We start from the raw sequence: 26,210 nt of genomic DNA, 5'->3' as shown, positions 1-26,210 counted from the left end.
TATGAAATATCTTTATTAATTTTATTCAATAATAAAGTCCTATTTTTCTTATCTTTCTTTACAATGATATGAAAATGATGTTTTCATCTTTAAAACATTTTTATCCTTTTTAAATATAAAAAAAAAATTAATGTTTCCTTATTATGCTATAGTTTTTGTACAAGTAATGTAATGAAATGCAAACGTAGTATCATGTGTTATTTACATTATAATAACAAGAACTACCAGTTTTAGAAATTGATTCTACACTAATTCAGACAGACATTTTACCTAAGCGCTGGAAAAATACCGCAATGAATAATTCTATCGTATCTCTCAAATAAACATAATTTCCGTATTTAAAACGAAAGTAAAACAGCGAATTCTCTACCGCTTTTCTTAAAATAAATAATGCATAAGTTCTTAGATAAGAACATAACATAGATTAAAGGAAAAGATTAACTGAAAAATCTAACCTTTTTCTTCTCATATAGTTTATATTATTTATGTAGTGTGGTATTATTATTATGGTATTATCACCAATTATGACAATTATGATTTTACCGTGTTAAATCCAAAATAGCACTGAAACATATTTTTTTAATTTCCACCAAGTGTATGTGAAAAGATTAACAGAGTTCTGTTCTCCAATTTTAAAATTATTTTTTGTTCAGCCAGTTCTGAAAACTTTCAATGTCACCTACGTAATAAGCAATTTTGCACTCGGATTAACCTACTTACACAGCTTATTCTCTTTATTATCCCTTACCCGCACCAAGGTTATGTTATTAGCAAACAAACAACATAACCCACAATTTTATTATTACTTTTAAATATAGCAGTAAAATCGTTAAGACTTTTTCACATTTTTAAATAAGTATTCGTACTTTGTTCACTAGATAGAATAAATATATCGCTATCTTAACTGTATTTTTGTGGGCGTGTGAAAGAGAAAGATGATATCAACGAAAGTTTACAATTAAATAATTGTAAAAAAAAATATAACGAAATTGCATGCGGCTGATTTTTACTTATCCTTCTCTCGATTAACTAATGTCTTCACAATTTGTTTGTTACCAGGCTTAACTGTACCATTATTTTTGAAAAACCACATTAAGTCCATGATTAAGCATCAGGAGTCAAAAAATCATCACCAGATCGCCAAATCACAAGTTAAAAAGAAATTAATCCAAAAACACGCGTTATTGTAAGATAAACAAAATAAATCAAATTTTGCTATGCCATGTAAACACATCCTTACTTCGCTATGTCAGGAAAATTTACTTTAATTTTATTTTGTAAATTGACTAATAATACTGAATAATATTGACTAATGATAGTGATGCGGGTTCGGACAAGTCAACCCAGTCAATATCAATTTTGTCCCTATTTATACAAAATTCGTTTACTTCCTTTACGTTAATTGTTTAATATACCCTATAATTGACAGTTGTTTGTAAGTCCCTTGAAAGCCAATTACATATTATTATCATACTATCTTGGACTTTCAAAAAATTGTGAGGGCTGTGTTATATTACAATCTATAGTCCTTTCACGTACAAAATCAAGTGTTTGTCATTACATGAATTGTTTATACATCGATACCTTAGTCTTACAGTAATCAATAAACTCTGTGAATAACAATATTGTTATCTTTATTTATATTATATAGACCAAACGTGAATTTACATTGTAAGATAGTACTGCACAGGATTTCTTTTAACCCTTTCAGGACCATAAGGTTACGGTACCTTATTTAATCAATTTAGCTAGATGTAATGAATTAATAGGCATCCTAAAAACATAATTTATACAAAAAATTCAAAAAAGTTTTACATTTTTTTTGGAAATTTATGGGACAAATATGTCCCTATGGTCGCTAAGGGTTACTTTCTACTAACATCTAAATTTTGGTTTTCTTATTGGTAAGTCTGTTTTGTTGTAAATAATGTACATTTGTTACGTAGTGTACTTTTTTTTACTTGTGTATGAATAATATAAATATAATAGGGCAAGTTATTTGTGGTACTCGGCGAAACAATTCCTGTTGTTAGATGATTGGTTACTGATTAGATGGATTGTTTTTTTGAGATGTTGAAGGTTCAGGTGATTCTTGCCGTTGAAGAGTCGTCGTTTCTTCCACCTCGACATCAAATATCCCTTGGTCATCATCCTGTACTAGAAGTCTTTGGTCTTCGTCATCAAGCACTAAGTCATCTTCCTCATCGCTATTGTCACCCACAAAAATTTGAAGAATTTTATTTTTTCGAAGTTCAAAAACTTCACGTCCCTTACGAAATATATTTTGCGAAAAATATCAATAAGAAAATGATAGCATTTTGGTATATCACCAAGCCAAAGTTAAGAAATTCCGTATGAAAAGTATCCCTTTACGCCGACAGGGACATCCGTGTCCCATAATCTTTTTTACGATTTATCACAGAATACAACATAAACACATTACTACTGAATATTTAGAATAACAATTTACTTACCAGGTAATGATAATTTGACACTGTAAAAATTTGAAAAGCACTTTTATAATATCAATTATTTATTCCAAACAGCAGATCATTCGCGCCAAAAGAACTCTAACGTTCCGGTGACGATAGACAATAAACGGTGTTAGTTATCACGTATTTCCAGTAAAAAATCATAAAAAGGTACTTTGCGAAATGTTAAAACAAAAAATTAATTTACAATGGTTACGTAAATATTTAATTAATCCATGATTTTTGCTTGGGACACCGGCGTCCCCGTGGTCGTGAAAGGGTTAAAATGCAAAATCATAACACACCGTTTGAATTCTCTGCCTTAAGAGAACTCAACATATATACATTTGCAGTCGTCTTGGCGGCCCATTATTCCAAATCGAAATTCTAAACTTTTAAATAAGAGGTACCGTACATGAATTGTCAGCATAGGAGCTACACATTAACCACTTTGAAACTTTTGCACCTATACCAACCCCACTATATATATTTGTGTGGAATAATCCTGCCTAGAGGAAGGTGAAGATGCCACCCGACTTGCTACCGCAACTGCTGATCTTGTGATTTACACAAACGGCAGCTGCATAAAGGATTAGGATAGGTGCGGCGTTCTGCATTATACAGGGAGTACCTCAATATAAATAAAAAAATAATATAATAAAAAGAGAAATTGTGAAGGATGAAAGAAAGAGAGTGAAAATAGGAAGATATATAATCGCAGTCCCGAAAACAAGATCAGGGAAAGAGTATTTACAAATGAAAAAAACACCCTTTATAATAGACAAATCAAGAAGTACAACGATAATTTCATCCGCATTTAAATTTAGAACATACATATATACATATAAATAAGAGAACATACAATAAATCACTTACAGAGATTTTATTTTAAGTTATTTTCACACCAATAGTTATAAAACTTTAATTTGTTAAATGCATGTCCGCAAGTAAAAATTATATGGGATCATAAAAATAAATTTGTAAAATGAAATGACGCCATTGGCATTTTAGGCTAATTAACACAATATAATTCGATTTTATAGTAATTAATTATCAGCTTTTTGAATAGAAATATGAAACTTCGATAGTTTAACCTAAAAAATATTATTTATATCGAAGTACAACATTGATGTTACTGATGGTAACTCTCATTTAAAAAAGACCTATATAACTGAATCACCGTTTTGTCTATAATTGTTTTCGTGTTTCTAAAGAGTTACTATAGCGCTTTTGTCATCATTGTCATCATTTCAGCTGTCGGAATTCCTCTACTTTATGTAAGTCACTCCCATATTTATTGATCAGTAGGAAGCGGCCTGAATTCATCACCTACCCTACACCTACCGCCTTAACAAGGCCTAAGATATTCTATGTTACGCATGCGAGTTCGTGGTCTCCGGTCCTGAACCTTAAAGCCTCTGCCTATCTTGTTCCTCACTCTATACGGCCTTTAACTTCCTAGTCTGATTTGCTATTTCGGTTACTTTCATTTATCTGCATTTCTATTTTTGTATTTTAGCGAAAGAGATAGATGATTACGATGGTCGTATATAGTGTAAGGAAATTTAAAGATCGTTTTCGTTCGCCTACTTTTTGTTAATAAAATCCATTAGCAATTATGTCAACATAATGTTGCTGGAATTCCCTCTGTGATACCAAAAATATCGTTATAATATAAGACGTATTTCTTGTTACCAAACGATAATCCACTGTTAAAAATAACCATAAATAACATCATACCACAATATGATCTAAAGCGTCCACTGATAAACATAGAACATAAAAAGATCTTACATCATACACGTGATAACGCTCTGAATTATTGGCCATAATACCTTTTCAACTAAAATTATTGTTGCGCGTTCGAACTCAAATTTGAACAATGATTTGAATTAATACTCCACCATTAAGATAGCCCCTGCCATTAACTTCAAGTAAAAATTGTAAATAGTACAGTTGTAAATGGTCTCTGTATTTAAGTAATATACACAACGCTATTGTAGTAGCCACCAAATACTCGCAAATAGCGTATAATCTTGTATGTTAGGTAGAGTGAGCAACTTTTCATTAGACGAGTGCTTTATAAGATAATGAGCTTAAAATTAAATTGCATCGAAACAAATACCATGTGTATAAATTAAAAGAGGGGATAGAAGTTATATTCTCAGCTGCCCATGGTGCGTGAAATACGTTTTATTCATATTGGAAAATCATCACGTTGCTCCAAATTTGTAAGTGTATAAACAAACGTAAATTGAATTTTATCTCTGGTACAAGCTTTATATTCCGTAAATCTCTTAAAAGCACGTTAATTAAAACCTTTGACAATGTAAATCCATTTTACTGGATTTACCTACACAAAATAAGCTTTTTACGTTGACTGTTTTATAAATACCGAATGAATATCTTATTTGTACTGTAAATTGATTTATAATTGAAACGATATAATAATTAAATGTTTTTTTTCATCACCATCATCACTTGTCATCACTTTCGTTCAGCTTCAGATTTTCGAGTGATGTTTTTTACTTTTATGGGATATAAATACAATAATAAAACTATTAAAGAAATTAAAATTGAAGAATTGTCACCAACTTTTGTGGAAACCGTAGAACCAAAAATTAATGAAAAATCATAACATAGAAGGAATTGATGACAATTGTTGAAACCCATAACAAAAATTTTATTAATTTAATTTGGCAGTAAAGTAAACAATGCATCCTACACAATTAAAATATGTATAAATAAATATGTAGTCTCTCCCGGATGTATTATACAAATTACCACAGAAGACAACAATGTTTAAGAATTACGTTTGTATTTTATAAGGTATAAAATGAATATATTATAAACTAGGATGACGATAAGATAAAAGGACTGTGTTACGGAAAAGTTTGTATAGGCGATGTTGATGGTACGCTTACAAAGTTGGACTAGCAATCTGCCAAGTACTACTACCTTTCAGCATAACTGTTAAAGTAACTGAAGTGAAGTTTTCGAACATAATATTTTATAACATAAATACTGAATAAACTTTCTCATACAAATACAAATGACTCAGTACACTACACAGTACAGCTTACAAATAAATTGATTTCTGTAAATCATGCCAAGATATTAGGTAGGAGAAGGAAGAATAAATTATCTGCCTGCGAGGTTAAACAGATTTATAAATAATCATAACATTGTACATATGGAAAAAAGTTTAGAAATGAATATAATTTTTTAAAGTACTTCTTTTTCACTTGCAAAAATACGGTAGTAAGAGCTACATTAACTCATGCATTCTTTCGACGCTGTTTGTATATAAGATGCATTTCAATGTGCGTGAATCTTCCGTTTATATGCGTCCTACCACTCTATTTTCTTGAAATATTTCTAAATATTATAAATATATGTTTTTATATACCTTATTATTAATTGATATTATTGATTCCTTATAATTTAATTAATTACACTTAAACTTTGTACATTATTATGTTTTTTGTGCTACTTTTATCATATTCGTAGCATTGTGTAAGATTCTCGTAGCATTATAGAAGGCGCGTAGCAAAACGAAAGACGTTCGTAGCATCATAAATAACTTATGATTTTGGTCGACATTCTACTTGAAAATAATCTTATGACTTTTAAATAAATATTATTCTTCAAAAATATTATTTATTATTATTAATTTATAACTGTTTCACTTCAGGTATATCTTTATTATTTTTATCTTATTTCTGAATGCGTAATTACTTTTTTATTATATCACCATCATTTCAGCTAGAGATCTACTGCTAGATATAGGCCTCCCTCTTAAATATTTAATGGAACCAGTTGAAATCATATGCAATATTGTATGTTTGAAGTAATTTTTTTTTCAGAAACATTTTACACAAAAAACATCGATATACGTTTTGTTTTGCTTTCCACTCGGGAATTTAGCCGAAGTATGTTAAATTTCCGCTGGCATGTTTAACTGACAGCTATGTCATGGTGTTTTCATTACCCAAAAAGTGATTTACTAAATGGATTCGGATTAGTAACTATATTCAAAGGTAATTTGAAAACAGATCATCATTGCTTTTTAAATATAGAATTTCAAAAGCCATGCAGTAATTAGCAACTGATCTAAATCTCGGGACTTGTTAATTTAGAATACAGAATAGAAGAATTGTTTGTCTAAAGTGGCAGTGGGAGGGGCACTTCGCTCGTGCAACCGACAGCCTTTCGGGCCGAAAGGTTCTCGATTGTAAACATGGCGGGATTAAGCCCTCCAAAAGATAAATCAAAACATAGTCTAGGTCACGAGAAGCCAGCGCAAGATTTTTTTGAGTCCTATGCCTTGAAGTGGACATCGGCTGTCGTGATGATGATGATAGATGATGTAAAGGCAATTTATATAGTTTACCAAATTATAAATGACAAAAAATATACCATTAATGATTAACTTTTCTTTTGTAAGTATATAGAAATAATATTTTACTAATGAACTTTATACATGCGATCATATTTTTAAACAGAACATTCTCAATGAGCAGGCATCTTCATAAAATCTATTAGCTTTTATAATTAGTCAATTTGTGTTTAAAATTAATGATGAAATTTCATTACATTTAAAACAGTATATTCCTCTTATAAATACAGAGTGGGCCAGAAAGGCGTGCGAAAACGAAAATCGCATTGCTAGTAAAAATCATGCGGAAGCGGGGCGCGGGTGTGCGTTTTAGCTAAGCTAAGCTAGCCTACGCTTTTTATTTTTTTTTCTATGATTTTCTTAAAATCCGCCAAATTAATGGCCCGCCCAAACAAAGCTAATAATCTTTCATAGTTACCATTGTGTATTTAATTTTCCTTTCTCTTTATTTTAAATAAAGGATAAAGAAAAAAAATCTTTATCAAATTTATACTCTGTAAGAAAAACTTTTAGTCGAAAAATCTTATAATTTAGCCAGTGGATATCGTTATTGGCAGTCGAGTCACGAAATTCAGTTACTACGTTGTTACGTTTCGTTTTCAGGCGTGGCACGCAACTTTAACACGCCAGTAGCTCACGAAGATACGTGGTCAATAATCTGATTATTGTGCAGCACTATAATTCTATTTCTTTTAAAAAAAGTATGATTTATTTTCATTAAATACTTTTTAGTTACTGCTTGTGAGTTAATATATGTAAATATATATTTAACCATGAAAGATAGCAATCGAACTTTTAAAGCCATTGGTTAATTGTTCTGGATTATAAAAATATAAATACTCCACCCGTGGTAGAGAAAACTATGAGCTAAATATTAAGGGGATCGGAAAATAACGTCGCTTTCTTAAGTTAAACTTATTTCTAATCGACTTTACATTCACCTTCGTTATCAACAACCTTTTTCCATCTAATATACAATTTTTTTAAGCAGAAGCGGTAGAAATCAATCGGTGTTTCTATAAAATATGTCGACAGAAACCACATTACTTTCCGGTCCCCATAATAGTTTTAAGTGAGAACAATTATTACTTATTTATATATATACATATATATACATATATATATATATATATATATACGTATATATATATATATATAAATAATTTATTTAAAATATAATAAATTAAGTTATCCAATACCGAATGCGCTATTAGATATTGATCATAATATCAAAGTACATAATACGACAAAAATACTTACTATAGAAAGGCTAAAAGCACTAAAAGAAAATTTTAAATCAACGTATTGGTATTTACCTTCTGATTTAATATTATTTCGGCACTTAAAAGTTATCAGCTGAATCCCGTACTTCTATTTACATTTTTGACTAAGTATACCAACATTCTACCCAGACATTCATTTAAACCCACTAATGGTCTTATCACATACTTAAATATTTATAAAATAAGCTATCAAATGTAAACGCAGATGACTTTTTAATAAAATAAAATTAAAACATAATTTCTACCATTCACACAACTCTCGAGAAGAAATAAGTGTCACGCAGAATATAATTATGTATCACTGCAACTTAGTAAACTGCTGTTAATAATGTTTTTTTTTTCTTAAATTTTCATAAAGTAATTCATATTTTTAATATGACATACTACATATTAGCAACACAAGAGAAAATGTATTAATATTAAATGACAATAACATTCGAAATGATGCTAATAAAAATATTGAGTTCTCTACTATGCTATTGACTCAATGAACACCGTTAAAACTCTGCCTATTAGAGCAAATAAGTAGATATTAGGTCACGAAATCCAGATTCAAAATGGCGTCTACTTTCTACAACCCACGCATCACGCTATTGAAACACGCAAACGCCTTATGGAAGCTATTTGGTGTTAACCTACAAAAAATGTAATTCGTTAATTTACGTTAGAAATTAGTTTTAGTGTTTATTAAAAAATCAAAGTCAATATTTCAAATAAAAAGAGTGGACATAACGGATATTCGTTCATAAACTAGCAACCAATCTCGAGAAATGCCAAAAAATTAAAAAGAAAAATATGTAGCTTGTGTGCTGTCAATTAATAAATCGTACAACTTATCCAAAAATCAATGGTTTCAGAAATAATAAATAACGTAATTATAATATAATAAGAAAACTTGTTTTCGAAATTCGGATTACTATATATTAAAATTAATTATTATACCAACAGCCTTGTACTGCCAGAAGTTTTTAACCCATTGCATTCCAATAAAAAAATAAATTAACGTAATGTATTTTAGAGTGATCTCTTTGTATATTGGAAATAAGGGTAATAACAGTAAAAGTTTTTTGCTGACAAGTATATTCACCCCTTTAAAGTCCAATATGCCTAACGATGTCCTTGCATGAGCGCCTAGTGCCGTACCGTCTAGACATAGCTGAGTCAGTGGGAAGTATTTACCCGTCGCTCACTGTAAATGAGATCCCGAAGCAAGGAATTACTTTAATATCAACTCTCTTAAAAATCCCGAGCTAAGAGTCTTATTAAAACAAGAACACCACGGCTTCTTCTTTCTGCTAGGTAAAGAAGTAAAGAAGTCCCATCACCAGCTCATCATTTTTACGGAGCAATAATGCGCTTCATTTGTTTTGTGTCTTGGGTAATCAATTACGAACCTCCTTATAATCCATTATAACGGATAAAAATATTTCTAATTGTAGATAGAGATACGCGTTCTTCGTACAACTGACGACCATTGAGATCAAAAGATGTTTAAGTGGCGACCACAAGTAGATAGACGAGACGTGGTCAGGCTCTCAATAAGGTTTAACGAAGTTATATTTATAGTCGTGGAAAACCGCAGAATGCATGTTGCGCAAAACCAGTCATTATTGGTCTTGAAGGAGGCCTAATCTTTGCTGTGAACATCCATCGTTTGACATGATGATACATAGCAGGGAATTATCTAGAATTTTAAGAAACTGCAACAGTTCAGTGTAGACTTGATAATGATCATCAAATGTCCTGAGAAAACAATGCAAACTGTATTCCTCAGGAAGACACAAGTATTCTCTAGGTCGATAAATCGTACATTCATTATCCCAGATACAAACTCAATCACTACTTTAAGCTTAACTCCGGAGAGTGCCTTTTATTTCCCGAATTTAAGTCCAACATTTCCACGACGTAAAGACTATGACGTCTGTTAGAACCAACGATACGTACAAATAAAGCGGTAACTCCCATGTTTAAATTTGCCCTTACAAGTTCTCCAGTGCTAAATCAAATGTAACGCGCACACACGTATAAACAGAGTGAATTGTAATTTCAAGAAATTTCTACGTTCATCGCTTTTAGTTACTTATTTTTCCTTTCTAATCTAGTAGAACCGATTCATTGAAACAATGTATAATATTTATTCCTATGAATAGGCTTCATAACACCTTCGAAAAGACAAAAGAAAGATATAATGAAAATTTAAATTATGTGTATATTCATAGACTACTACCAAGTTCACATGTCGCCAATTTTTTTTATTATTTGATGTTATAAATCTTCTTTTTGACACGTGGAAATCAACATGATACTAATCCCCGACATACTTGGTTCTATATATATAATCTTTAATTTAACGATATGCTTCATTGGTCAATATTATCTTAACATGTAAAATTTTAAAATTATAACTTATTTACTGGTAATACAGCTTTAATTATTAAAAACACTAGCAATTTATTCAAACATTTATTTACAATGATAGGAGTGATAGAAATCATACTAACATTAAAAAATAAAAAAAGTAGTAGCTAAGTTAAAAAGCTAAATGAATTTTATATTAAAAAGGGCTTTAATATATTGATAGACATAAATAGTTGAAACAATTAGCTATAACTGTATATAAGGTATTATAAGGTCTTAAAAAACAATTTGTAAACTCTTCTCGTAAAAGCCACGGTAATGATTAGAAGGAAACATTGATTTTGACAATTATTCTACTTGCTTAATGTTATTAAATCCAAATCGTGAATTATTATTTTATTAATAATAGTATTGCTACGTTCTCAGCAAGCTTAAATCAGTGTATATTAAGTATTGACCACTCGTCTGTAACCTTTTATCGCTTTTATTGACGCATAAGATTTTTTTAATTAATATTTGTTTAAAATTTTGTGTCACTAAGATGCAATCTGACAGAAATGATATGACGATATTTTATGAATAACGACTTATTTTTAATTAACATTAATATTACACAGGGTGATGAATTATACGTGTGAAGGTTTCAAAGGAATGGATATATATCTCTTTCGTCAGCAAAAAGTTTTAAACTTTTTTCACGAGGTATTAATGCGTACGTAAAACTAAATTCTGGCAGTTAAAGTGTCTTCACAAAATAGTAATTTATATTAGTGCAACCTAGACCGCCCAGTTAACGCTATGTAGAGTAAAAATCTGATATAAGAGTTGATTGATAGTTGGTTATAGGTGTAAAAGTTTTAAATAGGTGCAAGCATAACTTATTTGTCAGCAAAAAGCTTTAAATCTTGTACACCCATTTCCAGTCACCTGTATAAAGTGGTCATTCTGAAAAAGCCTGCAGGGATAGATGGTTTACTATAATTAAATTTATTAGGTAGTTTTTCGTTTTTTTAACACGCTTTTTTACTGTCACTACCATTACATTATTTATTATTTTTAAAACAATTGATTTTCTTAATATTTTGTGTAAACTGACCATTAATGAGCTTATACATTCACCCATTTCAATCTTGTATACGCATTACCAATAATTCTGTATATGGAAAACAAACCTAACCTACATAAATATTTTCGACAAAAAAGGTTATCCAAACTTTTGGTTGCAATAATGTCACTTTGGTAATATATGTGTCCACCAAACACAAATCGTTCGAGTGCACGTATTCGTGTGCTATTTATTTAGCGAATTTGTCCCCGACAAACATTTTTCAGCAACTAAAGAGTATCACGTTGCAGCAGCTTTTAACTGCATTGCGCGTGTAAATCAATGTTTATTATTTAATACATTTAGTGCATTGGTTAAAATTGAGCGCCAAATTAATTATAAATAAATCGAATAACCATATAATAAAATCTTTTGTTATATCCGTTAATGTCCGATGAGGTGGTTTACGCCTCGTAAATTCTCATAGCGTGGCTTGGTAGGAATACACAAGGCTTATGATTATATTCATCATCATGTCGGGTTATAGATGTCGGCAGAAAGGAATATGTCTCCCCTGAAGATCACAACGATAACCAGTCATACGTTGCCCGCTTCTAACGACATTCGACAAGCTTGACAAGCAAGATTTTTTGTTATAAAGACATACATATTTGTCTTAGTATATTGCACTATTATTTTTGCTTTTACTACCACTATGAACTCAGAATAACTATGTGACATAAATATGGGTAGAAAATATAATTTTTCTTATGTAACCATAATGCTAGATCCATTACAAATAGACATACGATAAAACACCTTTCATATCTTTCTTTATAAAAGTAAATATTTTTTAAGCTCTTTGAACAGCTGTCACCTTAATTCTGCTGCAATAAACACGATTTTCGTACAGCAGAAAAAAAAATTCATGCTGTTCAAATTTTTCTGTTACTTCTCAACATGCTTATAAAAGTATAATATATGTCCATAAAAATATTACTGATTTTTCATTTGTAAGAAGCAAAAACAAAACGTCAATAAATATAACCCTAAAAGTCAACTTGGTTCAGTAAATCTTTCTATAGGCAATCTGTTTGTTTTTTTACAATAGGATCACAGATAATATTCAGAAAGATTATATTGCTTAAGATTTAAATTAAAAATGTAAAAAAATCATTAGTGTGTTAAGGGTTACTACATTGTTTATGACTTCATAGAAGACAAGACCTCGAATCGATACTTATTAAGTGCAAGTAATTAATTTATTTAAAAAAAAACGCTAAGTTTCTTTTTGTTGGGTTGTCTATTCATGTTTATTTCTTTTCTCGTTTCGTTAGCTTTTTCGTATTCTTTGTAGACTCATTATACAAACGCTACATGAAAATGTATTTCCACTGCAAGCAATTTTTATTCATATCCGCACCAGGTACATTATAACGTCAAATAGCGTGCTTGAATAATATATACAAAGACCTTGACCGTTCTGATGCAACCGTATTTATTATGTTCCATGTTGACTGTATACAGTGTAAATAACCGTTTAATTATCAAAGATTTTACGTTGAAATTACTTGCTTGAGTTCATGTTACACTTTTAACATAAAACTAGCGTTTAAAATTTAAATCTTGGCAGTATACGTGAATATTAGTTCCAATTGGACGAGTATAGTTTTATCTTTTTACGTTAATAACTTTTTATTTATATACCATAAGAATGTAAACCGTACGCATTCAAATTATGTATTTTTTTTTCGATTAAGATCCAAGATAGGTAGGACAAAAGAAATTAATGCTGACATTGCTAGACAATGCTTAAATACTGATGACTCTCCTAAGCGTCTTAAGTTACCTTTATCGCATTTCGTGCTAAATACTAATAATCAAACAAAGCAAAACAGTTGTGCTTATAATTTACAGTTGGCAGTTGGCCTGAGTAGGAACAAGTTGTCATTAATTGGACTCACAGTTGTTTAATAGTGTGAAGCATACGAATTTTTTTATTATAAAGTGTGGAGTAAAGCCGATTTTAGGTTGTAAGTATGATCCTTTACCTATAACAACGTACTGATACCAGCTTATGACAAAATTTTAAACAGGAAATAATGCACTATCTCAAGATGTCGTCTTTCAATCATTTTAATACAGTTCTACTTATACACTTTTATCAAAGTCGCAAACTACAAAGAATAAAAATATTTATTTCTCTATTACACATCAAGGCACCGGAAAAGAATACGTAATTGATGTGAAATAGGCGATAGAAACAAATGACGATCTTATCGAAAATAGCAATTCCTTCCAGACAACTAAGGGATGGACTTTTTTACCTCAAAAAAATAAAACAAGCGATCATCGTGTGTTAGAAAGTGTTTAAAAATAAATACTATTAAAATATTAAAACACAGAGTCCTAATATTATATGTATAACATAGTATAAAAACTCTGTGTTATTTAATAATTTATCCAGAGACGTGCAGTAGGAGAGACAAAAAATAATAAGTGACCAGTAGTGAAGCTTTACTTTCCTTTAGGAATAGATATTTAGCAATTGTTAAGGACATAGGCACCTTCGTCTCTAAATGATTTGTCAGCAAATTAGTTACATGCTTGGGAATTGCTTCGTCTTTGTAGACCATAGACGCTGCAGGGAATAGGCTTCTCCCAAAGATATCTATGGGAGGATATACGACAATTGCCACGCTTGGCGAACGAGTTGGCATCGCAGTGTGGTATTATGGTACGCAGAGGATGCTGCTGCTTATCTAGAAACTTGTTTATGAACATTGGCGATCCTAAATAATTAATGCACAAAATTTAAATAAAATATTATATAAAACTATCACACTATTTTACGATCGCAAGTCTCAGTTCTCTACCTCTGGACTAGCACTGCTACTTCTAAATAATTCAAACACTATTTCATTTGCACTTTTATTAACAAGTGGCGAAAACAAATAATTATATTGAAAGTCGACCAATCGTAAAAATGAAATTATATTGAAATATCTTTTAAAAACTTTTTTAACCCGATTAACTAAAAATATCAACACAATCACTTTGTTACGGTTATTTTCACCAAACTTGCAATAGATTAAAAGTTTTTTAATTGGTGTGCTAGTAGCAATTCACGCATTCTCGTCTGTTTCGATTGTCAAAATATGCGATGGTAATATCTTTACTGCAATATAATTACTATCGTTGTTCTTATAACATATCGATTACTGATTAAAAAAGAATCAATGTAAAAACACACTGAATTATAGGTTTATTAGACTTCATTTCAAATACAAGTCGAATCCTATACAGCAGTGCTCCGTAAACAATGTGCCGTAAGTTGGATACAATTGTGCGGTAAAAATTAATAAATTGAAATTTTACAATTTGTTATTATTACATATTTTATATTTAAGACACAGTGGCTCATTACGTTCATTCGCCTCCTGAATTTAACTTTCGGTGTGTCGCAAAATTCTAGGAAAGATTTTAGTGAATGGGAGATGAGAAAAGGTTGCAGTGCACTGCTATACAGGAATAAAGTATTAACTATATACAGAAAATAAAACAGTATATTGTCTGTTACAAAACCTATTTAAGTAAGAAAAGGATCAATATTTAGCCACTTCCGCACATGCAGTAGTAGTCGTGCAACAAAGTGCACCGCCCGCCAGCCCGCTGATAAATGCGCATGCGGCAAACAATGCGAATCACACAACTGCCACCGCCAAATCACTCAACACGTGTTTCACCCCTCCACGGGGCATCTTCAGGAGTTATGTTACACTGATTAGTACCAAACACAAAGTGCCGACGACGAGTGACTCTGTGTTTAAAACTTATTTATTTAGAAACGAAAATCACAATTCAAAGCAGTTCTCAATTATTTAGAAAGAAAACCTATACTTTAACAGAAAGAACTGAAAGGATTTTCGATAAAATAAATAAAAAAGTAAAATTTGGTAATAATCTATCTGTCTTTGTAATAAATTTCTACCTATATACTGACTCATCACGATATCTATGAAACTATTAGACTTGATATTTGGCGGGATTATTCATTTCGCCGAATAGAGGTCAGATAAGAAACGATTCTAAGAAATTCCACCCGTATGAGGATTTGAGGGAGTTAATATGTACAAACCTAGTCAGTATATGTTATTTTGCACGAACCATACGCTTCTCAAAGCGGGCTGGGTAAAGCCAGTTTAAAAGAAAAGATTCTCGATATTATGATGTAAATGAGATTTTTCTTATAACATTTTTGCATGATAAACTTTATAATTACGTTTTTGCATTAATTAACTTCGTCTCACTAATTAAAATATACAACACTGATATATAATTCTGAAAAAAAACTTTTCTTTCTTTTTTACATGTATGCGTATTACTTACATTTGCTTATTCAAATTCCTATAATAATTAATCGACATAATTTTCTAAATAACAACTATTCGTATAACTCTCATTAACATATTTCAATGGCTTTTGTACGTAAGAGTAAGAGCCAATAATTGCTAGGTTTCTATTATAATAAATATAATTAATGTTTTCGGTCTTTCGTTTTTATTAATATTAATTTGGTTATTGAAAATTAATAAGGAATATGTTTTAAAAATGTTAGTATTTCGTTAAAAAATTATCATTTGTTACAGAGATGGAAATCGTGCCCGAAGGGAAAAACTTCCGATTGGTTAGAGAAGACGAGCTCCCAGCGTTGGCCGATATCTTAGTGCAATATATGCCAGAATCGCTAAAGGTAAAACTATAATTTTAAAATAATATTTAAAAAAAAAACAATAGAAAACAAAATAATAAATGAGTAAGATTTACTAAAATTACAAACACATAAATATATAATTGATAATCGCAAGTTGAACGTAAAATTACTCACACCTGTATTGTAATAAAATATAATTTTAGAATTGTAATAGCAACAATTCTATATCTCTCCCACATCATGTATCATGTATGTTAAATTTTTCTCGAAAGTTACTATAGATATATATACTTAAATGGAAATATAAAAAATTAAATATTCTTTAACTTTACCTTTAATAAGTAAATATTTCGCTTTTGATAAAACCTTTAGCAGACACTTTGATTTTCGTCGTTTTTTTATAATTGCAAAATCATTTGCCGTTTCATCAATCATGAAATGAAAAAAAAACACGATTTTGAAAATCAAATTTACCAACAAAATTATAAATTGAATTTTTAATACCCCGAATAACATCAAGCAAAATCTATTTATCAAAAAAAACACCTATCCATTTATTTAGCCCGAAATATAATTAAATATATTAAAATGCAGAAATATACGAAACTGGTTATAATACGTAAATAAAGAATTTAAATTTTAAAAAATGCTTAAGTTACAACAATACAACTAATATTTATTTATTACATTAAGCAATACTTGACCGAAATAAGTTTGAAAGTAAAATGTCGGATTGGGCTATAGCGGCTACGGCTAAAATCTATTCTTGTCTTTCCAGTTTCATCAAACGATTCAAACATATCTGAACAACAAAGTTTGGGACTTCCATTTTTATGTAGCGAAAAATTGGCCCGACGATCCAATTTGTCTACATTTCCCGGGATGTACGAGTACGGTAAGAGAAACTCGAGGAATATGGTAATAAACATGCTTAAATATGAGATACAAAGTTATTTCTGTAAATATATATTATATATAGTGGAGCAAGATTTAATAGTGGTATTCCATTCCTTAATATTTTTTTTAATTAGTTATTAATATTATTATTACATAAACACAAAAACCAACGCTTCAATAACTCAAAATTATATATTTATAATTCTTTATCCTATATACGATATCTTATATCCTATTATCGACAACTTTGGTACATCGTTATGCAAAAGAAGTATTTATACATTTGTTAGATGATCATCAACATATCAGCTGATCATCGCCCACTACTACCTATCACCCCCAAAGACGTCCACAATGACCGGTCTTGGCCTGTCCACTCCCGCGACCTTCACTGTCGTCGTTTCACCTTGTTGTCGCCACCCCTCCCCCCCCCCCCCCAATTTGTAATGTTATGTAATGTTTAATTATTAGATCTTCACATACTTTTTTCATAAATATTGTAAAGATTGAACACACCTTAAATAAGCTGTTGCTTCAGAATTTTGTCATTGTCGCAGCGCTTAATTGTGCCATTTTAATGCTTCTGCTTTTAATGTGATATTCTTTTTAAATAAAATGATACCAAGACTTATATTTCAATGTCTCTTATATTTCAAAACATGTTCAAATGAATCAAATAATTTGTAGTAAAAAATAATATGTGTGTGCAAAATTCATCCGCTTAAAAAATATATGTCTATGAAAAGGTTCTTCGATCTAAAGCAAAGGGGCTTGAATTCTCGCACGTTATAGACACGTTCCTTGTGACGTCACCACCAAGAGATCTTTTTATCTCGAGTGTTACATTTGCCTGAGAGCTTAAGTGGGTTTTCTGCAGTGGAATTAAAGCAACAGTTTTTCTTTTTGATATAAAAATAATCCTAGATAATGTCTATTTAAATTTCATTGTATTTATAAAGGCAGCAAAAGTTGTAACATATTTTTTTAATTATTAAGACGTTTTGACATTGAAATAATATATACTATATTTTCTTTTTGGTATACACGTCACATAACAAATATTTTTTTTTAAATACTATTACCTTAGTCTCTATATTGAGTGATTAATACGGCACAAGTAGTACCTTCCACTAGATGAACTGACGACATAGTCAACGTCGTGGGAAACAGCTGAATGCGGCCAGGGAAAGACAAGTCATCGTGGAGATCTTTGAAGAGAGGCCTATGTCTTGCAGTGGGCCTCTGTCAGCTGACATGATGATAATGATTGATGTAATTGAAGTGTTTAGATATTTTACTTTTTTAAAGTATAAGACGGAATTATTTATGAATTTAATTATTTAACAATTAAAACCAACTATCTATGTATGCCATTCACCATTGAGCCCAAGCATACTATATTTCGAAGACGTTTGTATGTTAACAAAGATTACATGGGTTAGTTTTTTTTATTTTTTTATTTATCGTCTGGAATATGTAACAATCCATTAAGAAATTTAAATTAAAAAAAGATTAAAGTTAGTCAGAAAAACACTAGACTTGTCCATTATAAAATTGAAATAAACATTTTTTGTAAATTTGAAATACCGAAATATATTCTTTCATCGACTGTTCGACAGAACGAATTTCACCGGGCTAGAGAGTAAACAATAATTTTTTTAAGAATAAAATTCAAAAGTGGAAACACAAAAGCAGTGCGATGAAATAACTTTCTCGGAAACGGTATGAATATTTAAGTCAGACATTATCCGCATACTCTTGTATTCAAAGTAGTCATAATTTAAAATATAAAAATACACTTTTTTAAATAAATTTTAACAGGTATACTGCGCATTAGGAAAGCACACTTATATACGGCAGCACAGCGGTGGGATAACATAACAATCTGACATCCAATTTGACGTAAATGAGAAAATCTTTTAAAAGAGATCACCGATACTACGCAACTATTGTTTAAACCTGTATTTCAAAACTAAGCTATATTTATAAAAATATACTTTTCGTTCGTAAAAATATTAATTTGTGCAAAAGAAGAGTTGACAATCAACCAATTAGTCAGACATAGAAAACATAAATTACTTTAAAATCCTCACCGCTTGCACAGGGTTTAATAATGTTTTAAAACATTGAGTATACGCTTTTATGATTTGATTCTAAAGCTTTTACTACACTTTCCAATAAATAAATTTGAAAATTTCGTAAACAAAAAGTTAAAAACTTATTACACAACTAAGGAATATTTGAATGATCAAGATTTTTCCGAACGCGGTCGTATAGTAAAAATATGTTTATATTTGAAGTTTCATAAACGCTTGTAAGCAATGCTTACTTCAAATTAAGAATTTTATATTAAAAATCTGATCTGATTTGTTTAGATACAGTTTCCCATTACCGAATATATTTTAAATTACTTTGGCTTTATCGTTATAAACTATTTTATTAAACTTGTACATTGGTCGGAGAGCGGACTTTTTGGTGCGTCTTACTGTTCACGCTATGCGTAATATATTTCTCCAACTCCATATTTCGAAAGCCTTAATTATTTCCTCGTCTGCTGCGCTAATTGACCTTGATTCAAAGCCTTATAGGAATATGAAGAATATCAACGTTCTCACGAGTCTCACTTAGATTGCAAGTTATTACTATTTTGCCAGAACCTCGAACCTCTTTTATATAACTTAGTATAAAAGGTCATTAAAATAACAGTTTTTCAGTTTTGTATTGTCATCAGTTTCTCCGATCGATACATTGCAGTAGAATTAATCTCAGGGTCAAAAACAAGAGCTCAAACATAACAGTTTGAATCGACGTGTTCAAAAACTAGCTCTTAAAAACTTTGGCACACGATCGGAACTTCCACTTTGTAGAGAACACTTGACTATCGACTTAATACGCAGATTTTTATTTTACTTTAGTGTGACCATGAATTTATTACATTTGGAAATTATCGTAGATGAAACACAATACTAAAATTTGCTATTAATTGAATATTAACGTAAATAAATAAAATATTCTAATAATAGTTATGTTACAGCCCAATAAGCTCACTTATGAGAGCGTAACGGTATTCTGCCCATCGAAGCGAGTGGAGCTGGTTGACCTCCTGACTACCGAGGACGTGCTTCTGGATCTCAGCCAACCTTTGTATTTGAATTTCACTCATGAAGCGATCGTGAACCGATTTGAGAAACACTATGAGGCTCACGACAAAATTACTGGTGATGTGTATGTTTGCGACAATCCACCGGAAGATACCAGGGCTGATGAGTAAGTTTGTATGGTACAGACTATGATATCCTGTCTTTTAAACCTATTTAAAGGACATATACGCTTCTGTAATAATATCCCCGAACACAATTTGCATTTATCCGCCAAAAATTCAAAGCTTAAGTTAATACAAGATTGATGAATGAAGCATATTATTTTAAGAAAGTTTATTTATGAAATAAATATGACTGGAATTAGTATCATATTGTGTTTATTAAATTACAAATAGAAGATTTATACAAGAAAAAAAATGTAAAACTGACATTGAAATAGTAACTATTGAGCTTCTTTACAAGTTCTTCAACATTGAATCAATATTCCGAACGTAGCTGTAGCATTCCATGGAGAAAATTAAGACCAATAATTCTATGAATAAGTACATATTTAAATGTACATCATATCAATGACTTGACTTTTTAAGTTGCTTAGTAAAGCCTATTTGAAAGAATTAATACATATAACGTTCTGTGTCTCAATTTTCGATCGTAACACCTACTCACAATTAATTATTCCCCTTCTATGTATACACAAATTAATTAGGAAAAACTTACCTCTGGCCAATACATTGTATTATAATGTAAATGTAAAAATTGTATTATTTTTAATAACAATTACAGACTGCCACCGGATGTGGAGCTAGTTCGCCTACAGCCGGAACATATGAAAGCGGTGCACGATTTATATCCAGCGAGCGATATCGAATGTTGTGAAGTCTTCGAGAAATTGGTCGCTGAGCTACCTGCTTACGGCATCTTCGTGGAGGGACAACTCGCCGCTTGGATGGTACAAAGCTATTACGGAGCCATGTTCTCCATGCAAACCAGACCGGAGTTCCGGAGGAAAGGATACGGAATATACCTCGCTCGGCGTCTGACCAAAGAGGTCGCCGCTCGGGGCTATAAGCCATTCGTAGTGATTCGTCCGGAAAACGACGCGTCCCGTTCTCTCTATTCCAAGCTCGGTTTCGAGAAGCGTTTCCGAACGGTTCGCGCCGTTTTGCGCCCCCGCTGAATCAACGTTGACGTCTAGCAGATTTTATTTTTTTAAGACTTTTGAAAAAAAAATCAATTTAGCTTGCGATCTTTGATCGTTTAGAGTTCTAGTAGTAGCTTTAAGATTGGAACGGCAAGTGTTCTCGGTCTGCGCTTTTACAATTCTTCACCACATTTTTCATAAAGCAGATTTTTAGAACAATATAATTGGATTTAATTTAAAAAGTTACTTTAAATCACTTATTAAAAGTGACACTGTAATTGTTTGAAAATCAAACTGCAATGTTTTTACCCCAAATCTCTAGCGGATTCGAGAGCCGTGGCCGTTCGCTGCGTCACAGTGCCAGCTTAGATACTGATCTTAATGTTACTAACATGACAAGAATCATTCCAAACTAGCTAATTCGAAGCCCAGGAGATGGGTGATAAAGCTGCTGGTTTTAAAACATTCTTGACACTGTTAGCTTTAAATCTTTTAGGTGAACGCTTCATCAACGATCGTTGAGCGAGCGGAAACAGGTCTGTCTCATGGTTTATGAAATTACTGGGACCCGTTATGATCTTGTGTGATAAAGATGTCTAGTGTGTATGCATGTAGAGAATAACAGGCGAAAGAAGGCAACAGTCATTGCATTACTGCACAACTAATCAATGAAACAAACATTTCTCAAGCACCACTTATAACTGACGCAACATAAAACATTTTCTGTAGTAAGCAAACAATACTTAAGTACTTTTGTAGAATTTTTTTATTTTTATTTGGGGAATGAAACAGCAAACGAATTATAGTCTTTATTGATTGAAATACATTTTTAGTTTAGTGCAAAACTTGATGTCCATGAAATAAAACGCGTTGACCACCGTTGATTTTATTGATGTAGAAAACTATATTCTATGATGTGATTTGCTATTTAATAAAGAAAAGACGTATACGAACTGAAAACTATTATGATATATTTAATTGGCAACCTGTGTCTGAGAAAAAAACATTTCATTGGAGGATCTAGTGTATCTAAAACCAGCCTGTGCGAAGATGAGTAGTTTTCAGTTTATATAACTTTTCTGTATACTCGGTTTTATATAAACATTGTTGGATATTGTAAACCATATAAAATTTGATACGAAAAGTAGATAGGTAGGTATTTTAATATGGGAATCTATTTTACAATTATATATGAAAGTATGTAGACGTTATTGCAATGTTTTCTAAACATGTTATTAGAATGATGGTGGCTTATGATCGTTTATTCGTTTTGTACTTTTAATAGTAGTTACATTTATATAAATTATTTTTAGGAATTGTTTTTAAATATCTTTAATTATTAACAGTGTAAAGCTAGTACATGCAGCAAGACAGATGTGTGCCATTTAGCAATATTAATACTAAAGTGGAAATCTGAGAAAGTTGACACGTACGAATATTTTTGACATAAACAAGGTATATATAGAGGACAAACAATGCAATGACAATGAAAGACAATGTCATATGTTACACTAATTAACATAGTTATAATAGACTTTATGCTTTTATATGACATTTCTTATTTTTTTTAAATATTCTGTTAGTTATGCTTATAAATAAATAGGTGCATATTAAAATGAACATCTGTGGCACGGCTCGGCCAAAAATTAAATACTTTCGTGTTAACTTTTATGACTCCAAAGAAATTACTAAAATTCTAAATTTGCTCAATACGCAGAGCTTCCAATTGTTTGTTTAAAATTGTAACGTCCCTCGTATAATTAAATTAAGCATTTTGCCAAATTTCTTTATTAAAATTATAAAATTTTCTGTTATATAAGCTTGTAATTTTTCTTAAAGAATAATTTGGAACAAATTCAAGAAACGTCTTGATTGATTGATACAACATTTGAATTCAAATGCCATTTATATCATAACATTGGTAAACACGGCACTGCCAACATCAAAAAATGCATAACTCAATATACATCTTTTAACTACGCTACTATTCAGCAAATAATATACAGGCTGTGTTTGCATTATTATCTGATTTTCGAATATTAAACTCTCATCACCACTTGCAATCATTGCTAAAAGCTTTCTACTTTCCTACTCGAGTAGGTACTTTCAAATAAGTAGTTCGAGGATTTCTTGAAATAAATAATTATAAGAACATTTTTCTGAACACTTCTCCCTTGCCTAACAAATGTAAAGAAGGACAAATTTCCGTCCTCGATTTCGCAGTAACACGGTGTATCGCAACACAATTTATTCATAATCAAGATGAATTTCAGCTACTACATACAGATATAAAGAATGTAGTGTCCATTCTGTATTGTTTATCACATGATTACCTTGCAAAGGTATTTGGAAAACAATAAAAAATAAATTGAATTACTTTGTTTTATTTATAAAACCATCATTATACGTTCAGTGCATATTGTTAACGGAAAGAGTAAGATGCTATTTGCCCGTAATTTTGTACCTTTCCCAACTATTATACATATAGCCGTGGTATACAGTAAAGATTTGGTCATTGTTTTCAAAACGTACGAAAAGAAAAAAAAACTCGTAAAATAATATGTTTAATAATTCAAACATAAATTTCCCAAAATATTTCGACGTGCTATTACAATTATAACCAAGTGAACAAATCAATCCTTCTCCTCAATCTTCTCCTTCTATACAATATTCTAGAGAATTAAAGGAAATTGATTTTAAAATTGTTGCTAAAGACTCCAAATCGTCCTATGCCATAGAACAAACTAACTGCATAAAATATCTTGATATCGTGATAGATAAACACTTAACTTTTAAACGACACATCAAAGTAGGTAAAATAAAAAAGTAAAGTTAGGATCCATTCCAAAGGTATCATGGTTCAAGTCGTTTCGATTCCCCACAGAAGAACTTTATAAAATCACTAAGCTTTTGACCATGCGGCAATTGTTTATACACCATACAGTTTCAAAGCAACACTCACTGACCTCCGTTTCTGGCAAAAGTCTGAGACGTAACCATCTTGTAGCAGAGTCAACTGCTTATTTGGTTGGTTTTTTAAATCATCATCTTTACAATAAGATTCATAAAACGGTGTTCATTCATCTTCTAAATACTTTCAATGTAAAAAATACGCTAACGGAATGGTAGCAAAACCAGAATTATGTGGAGACAGAAAACTTACTACTATCTCTGGAATAAATTAATGAAACATAAAACTCATATAACACGGAATAACGTACATGACACTTCACTTAGTACTGACAAAAAAACTACTTAAAATTGATGTTTCGTTATTTTTTTGGATTTACTCAGGCTGATTAAAATAATCCTATCAAAGAGCAAATTTTAAATTTTATTTTATTATCATATCTTAATCATAAAGTAAAAGATATTGTAGCTGCAACGCTTGTAACTACATATGTTATAGTAGTCCTTATGTATATGTTAAGTATTCCGTACCGAACAGCGATGCTGTTCATTTCACACAAACAGTCACATTTTATTGGGTTAAAAACCTCTACTCCTAAAATATTAATTTAAAATACATTCACCTCTCACAAACATTGGCGCAAATCAAAAGAACAAAGCGAGATAGCGGGTAGCTAAAAATATTAACTAATACGGTTGACAACATTTCAGCTATTTTAAAAAATTTTAACGTTTTACCAATTCGTCAAAATTTACATTTTTTAAAATTAAATTAGATCTCTATGCTCATTAGTGATGTTGCTGAATTTATTAATTATTTGGTTAAAATTCGTCACCTATTAATTAAGTCCTTCTAGTGTGAAATACTCATTTGCCAAACCAAAACACTCCTTAGTAAGATTTTGACCAATTGAAGCAAAAAAGGGATTATTTAAAAGATCTAAGAACCAACTTTCCTACTGAATATTTTAATCAAAGACGAATAGATTTTGCAGTATAAGATAGAACCACAATTGTTGCGAAGTCAATAGGAAAAAGTATTAATCAATCAGTATAAACTTTTAGTAATGGCCGTTGTCACTGTATTTGATTTTGATATTATAAATGAATTCTATTTATTCATATTTTTTTGGTGTTTTATTTTATATCAGACAATATCATTGATCATATTTTGATGATCGCAAAACCGAAAATGAAAGTCATGGACCCAAGTCCTGACAAGGAATCAAGGTGGATAATTCTTTTTATTAAATAAACATACTAAAAATTAAGCACCATTTAAAAATACCCAATTAAATACAAGTTTAGTTTTTTTTAATTTTACAATTGTTAACAACCACTACAATTATCTGTCCAATTCGCTTATTGGCTTAACCATCCTCGAAAAAATGCTATATTTAACTTTTCTAGACTTGTAGTTTTCGTAATTTCCAATGATCGTTTTTCATAATCTTTATAATTATTCGATACTAATCTTAGTATTTTTCTGAACTCGGCATTTTATTCTTCGGTACGATGCACAAATTGTATTGTTTTATTATTTTTACGACGACAAACGGACTAATACTTCTCAATAGCCGTATTGTTCAAAAACAGTCTCCTTACTACAACATAGAAATATAAATAATTTCAAAAAACTAGGACACAGTAACACACAGTTACTAAAATATTAGATTCTATTTCCAAATTTTCATTGTAATTAAAAGACTTATTACTGTTTATTATCAGTAATATGATACTGCATAAAGTTTTAGGAAAATTTAACTTTTCATTGAACTTATCTTTCTGATTTTAATAACTAAAAAAAAATTTACACGTTATTTTGAGCAAGAGGGCAGATGAAAAAATTCTATTACACCTTACTATACTATTCTGGTCTTAACTCTGGTTA

The 26,210-nt window shown here is 30.6% G+C and overlaps 1 protein-coding gene across 2 annotated transcripts in view; it reads left to right on the top strand.

The window, feature by feature from the left end:
- LOC137918360 (uncharacterized) overlaps positions 1-22,453 on the top strand; it is a 28,382-nt gene extending 5,929 nt beyond the window's left edge. For both annotated transcript variants that reach the window (XM_068761137.1, XM_068761136.1), the window contains exons 2-5: positions 16,206-16,309; positions 17,049-17,165; positions 20,202-20,434; positions 21,052-22,453. In XM_068761137.1, coding sequence (XP_068617238.1) covers positions 16,208-16,309; positions 17,049-17,165; positions 20,202-20,434; positions 21,052-21,445 — 846 coding nt within the window. In that variant the 5' untranslated portion in view covers positions 16,206-16,207 and the 3' untranslated portion in view covers positions 21,446-22,453. The remainder of the gene's footprint in view (positions 1-16,205; positions 16,310-17,048; positions 17,166-20,201; positions 20,435-21,051) is intronic.
- Positions 22,454-26,210: the final 3,757 nt, after the last annotated feature.

The sequence above is a fragment of the Battus philenor genome, unplaced genomic scaffold, assembly GCF_028537555.1.
Source record: "Battus philenor isolate CCGP_79_NKW_IND1 unplaced genomic scaffold, ilBatPhil1.0.hap1 SCAF_14, whole genome shotgun sequence".
NCBI lineage: Eukaryota > Metazoa > Arthropoda > Insecta > Lepidoptera > Papilionidae > Battus > Battus philenor.
The sequence above is the reverse complement of the archived record's forward strand: the minus strand, read 5'-3'. Positions and strand labels throughout refer to the sequence as shown.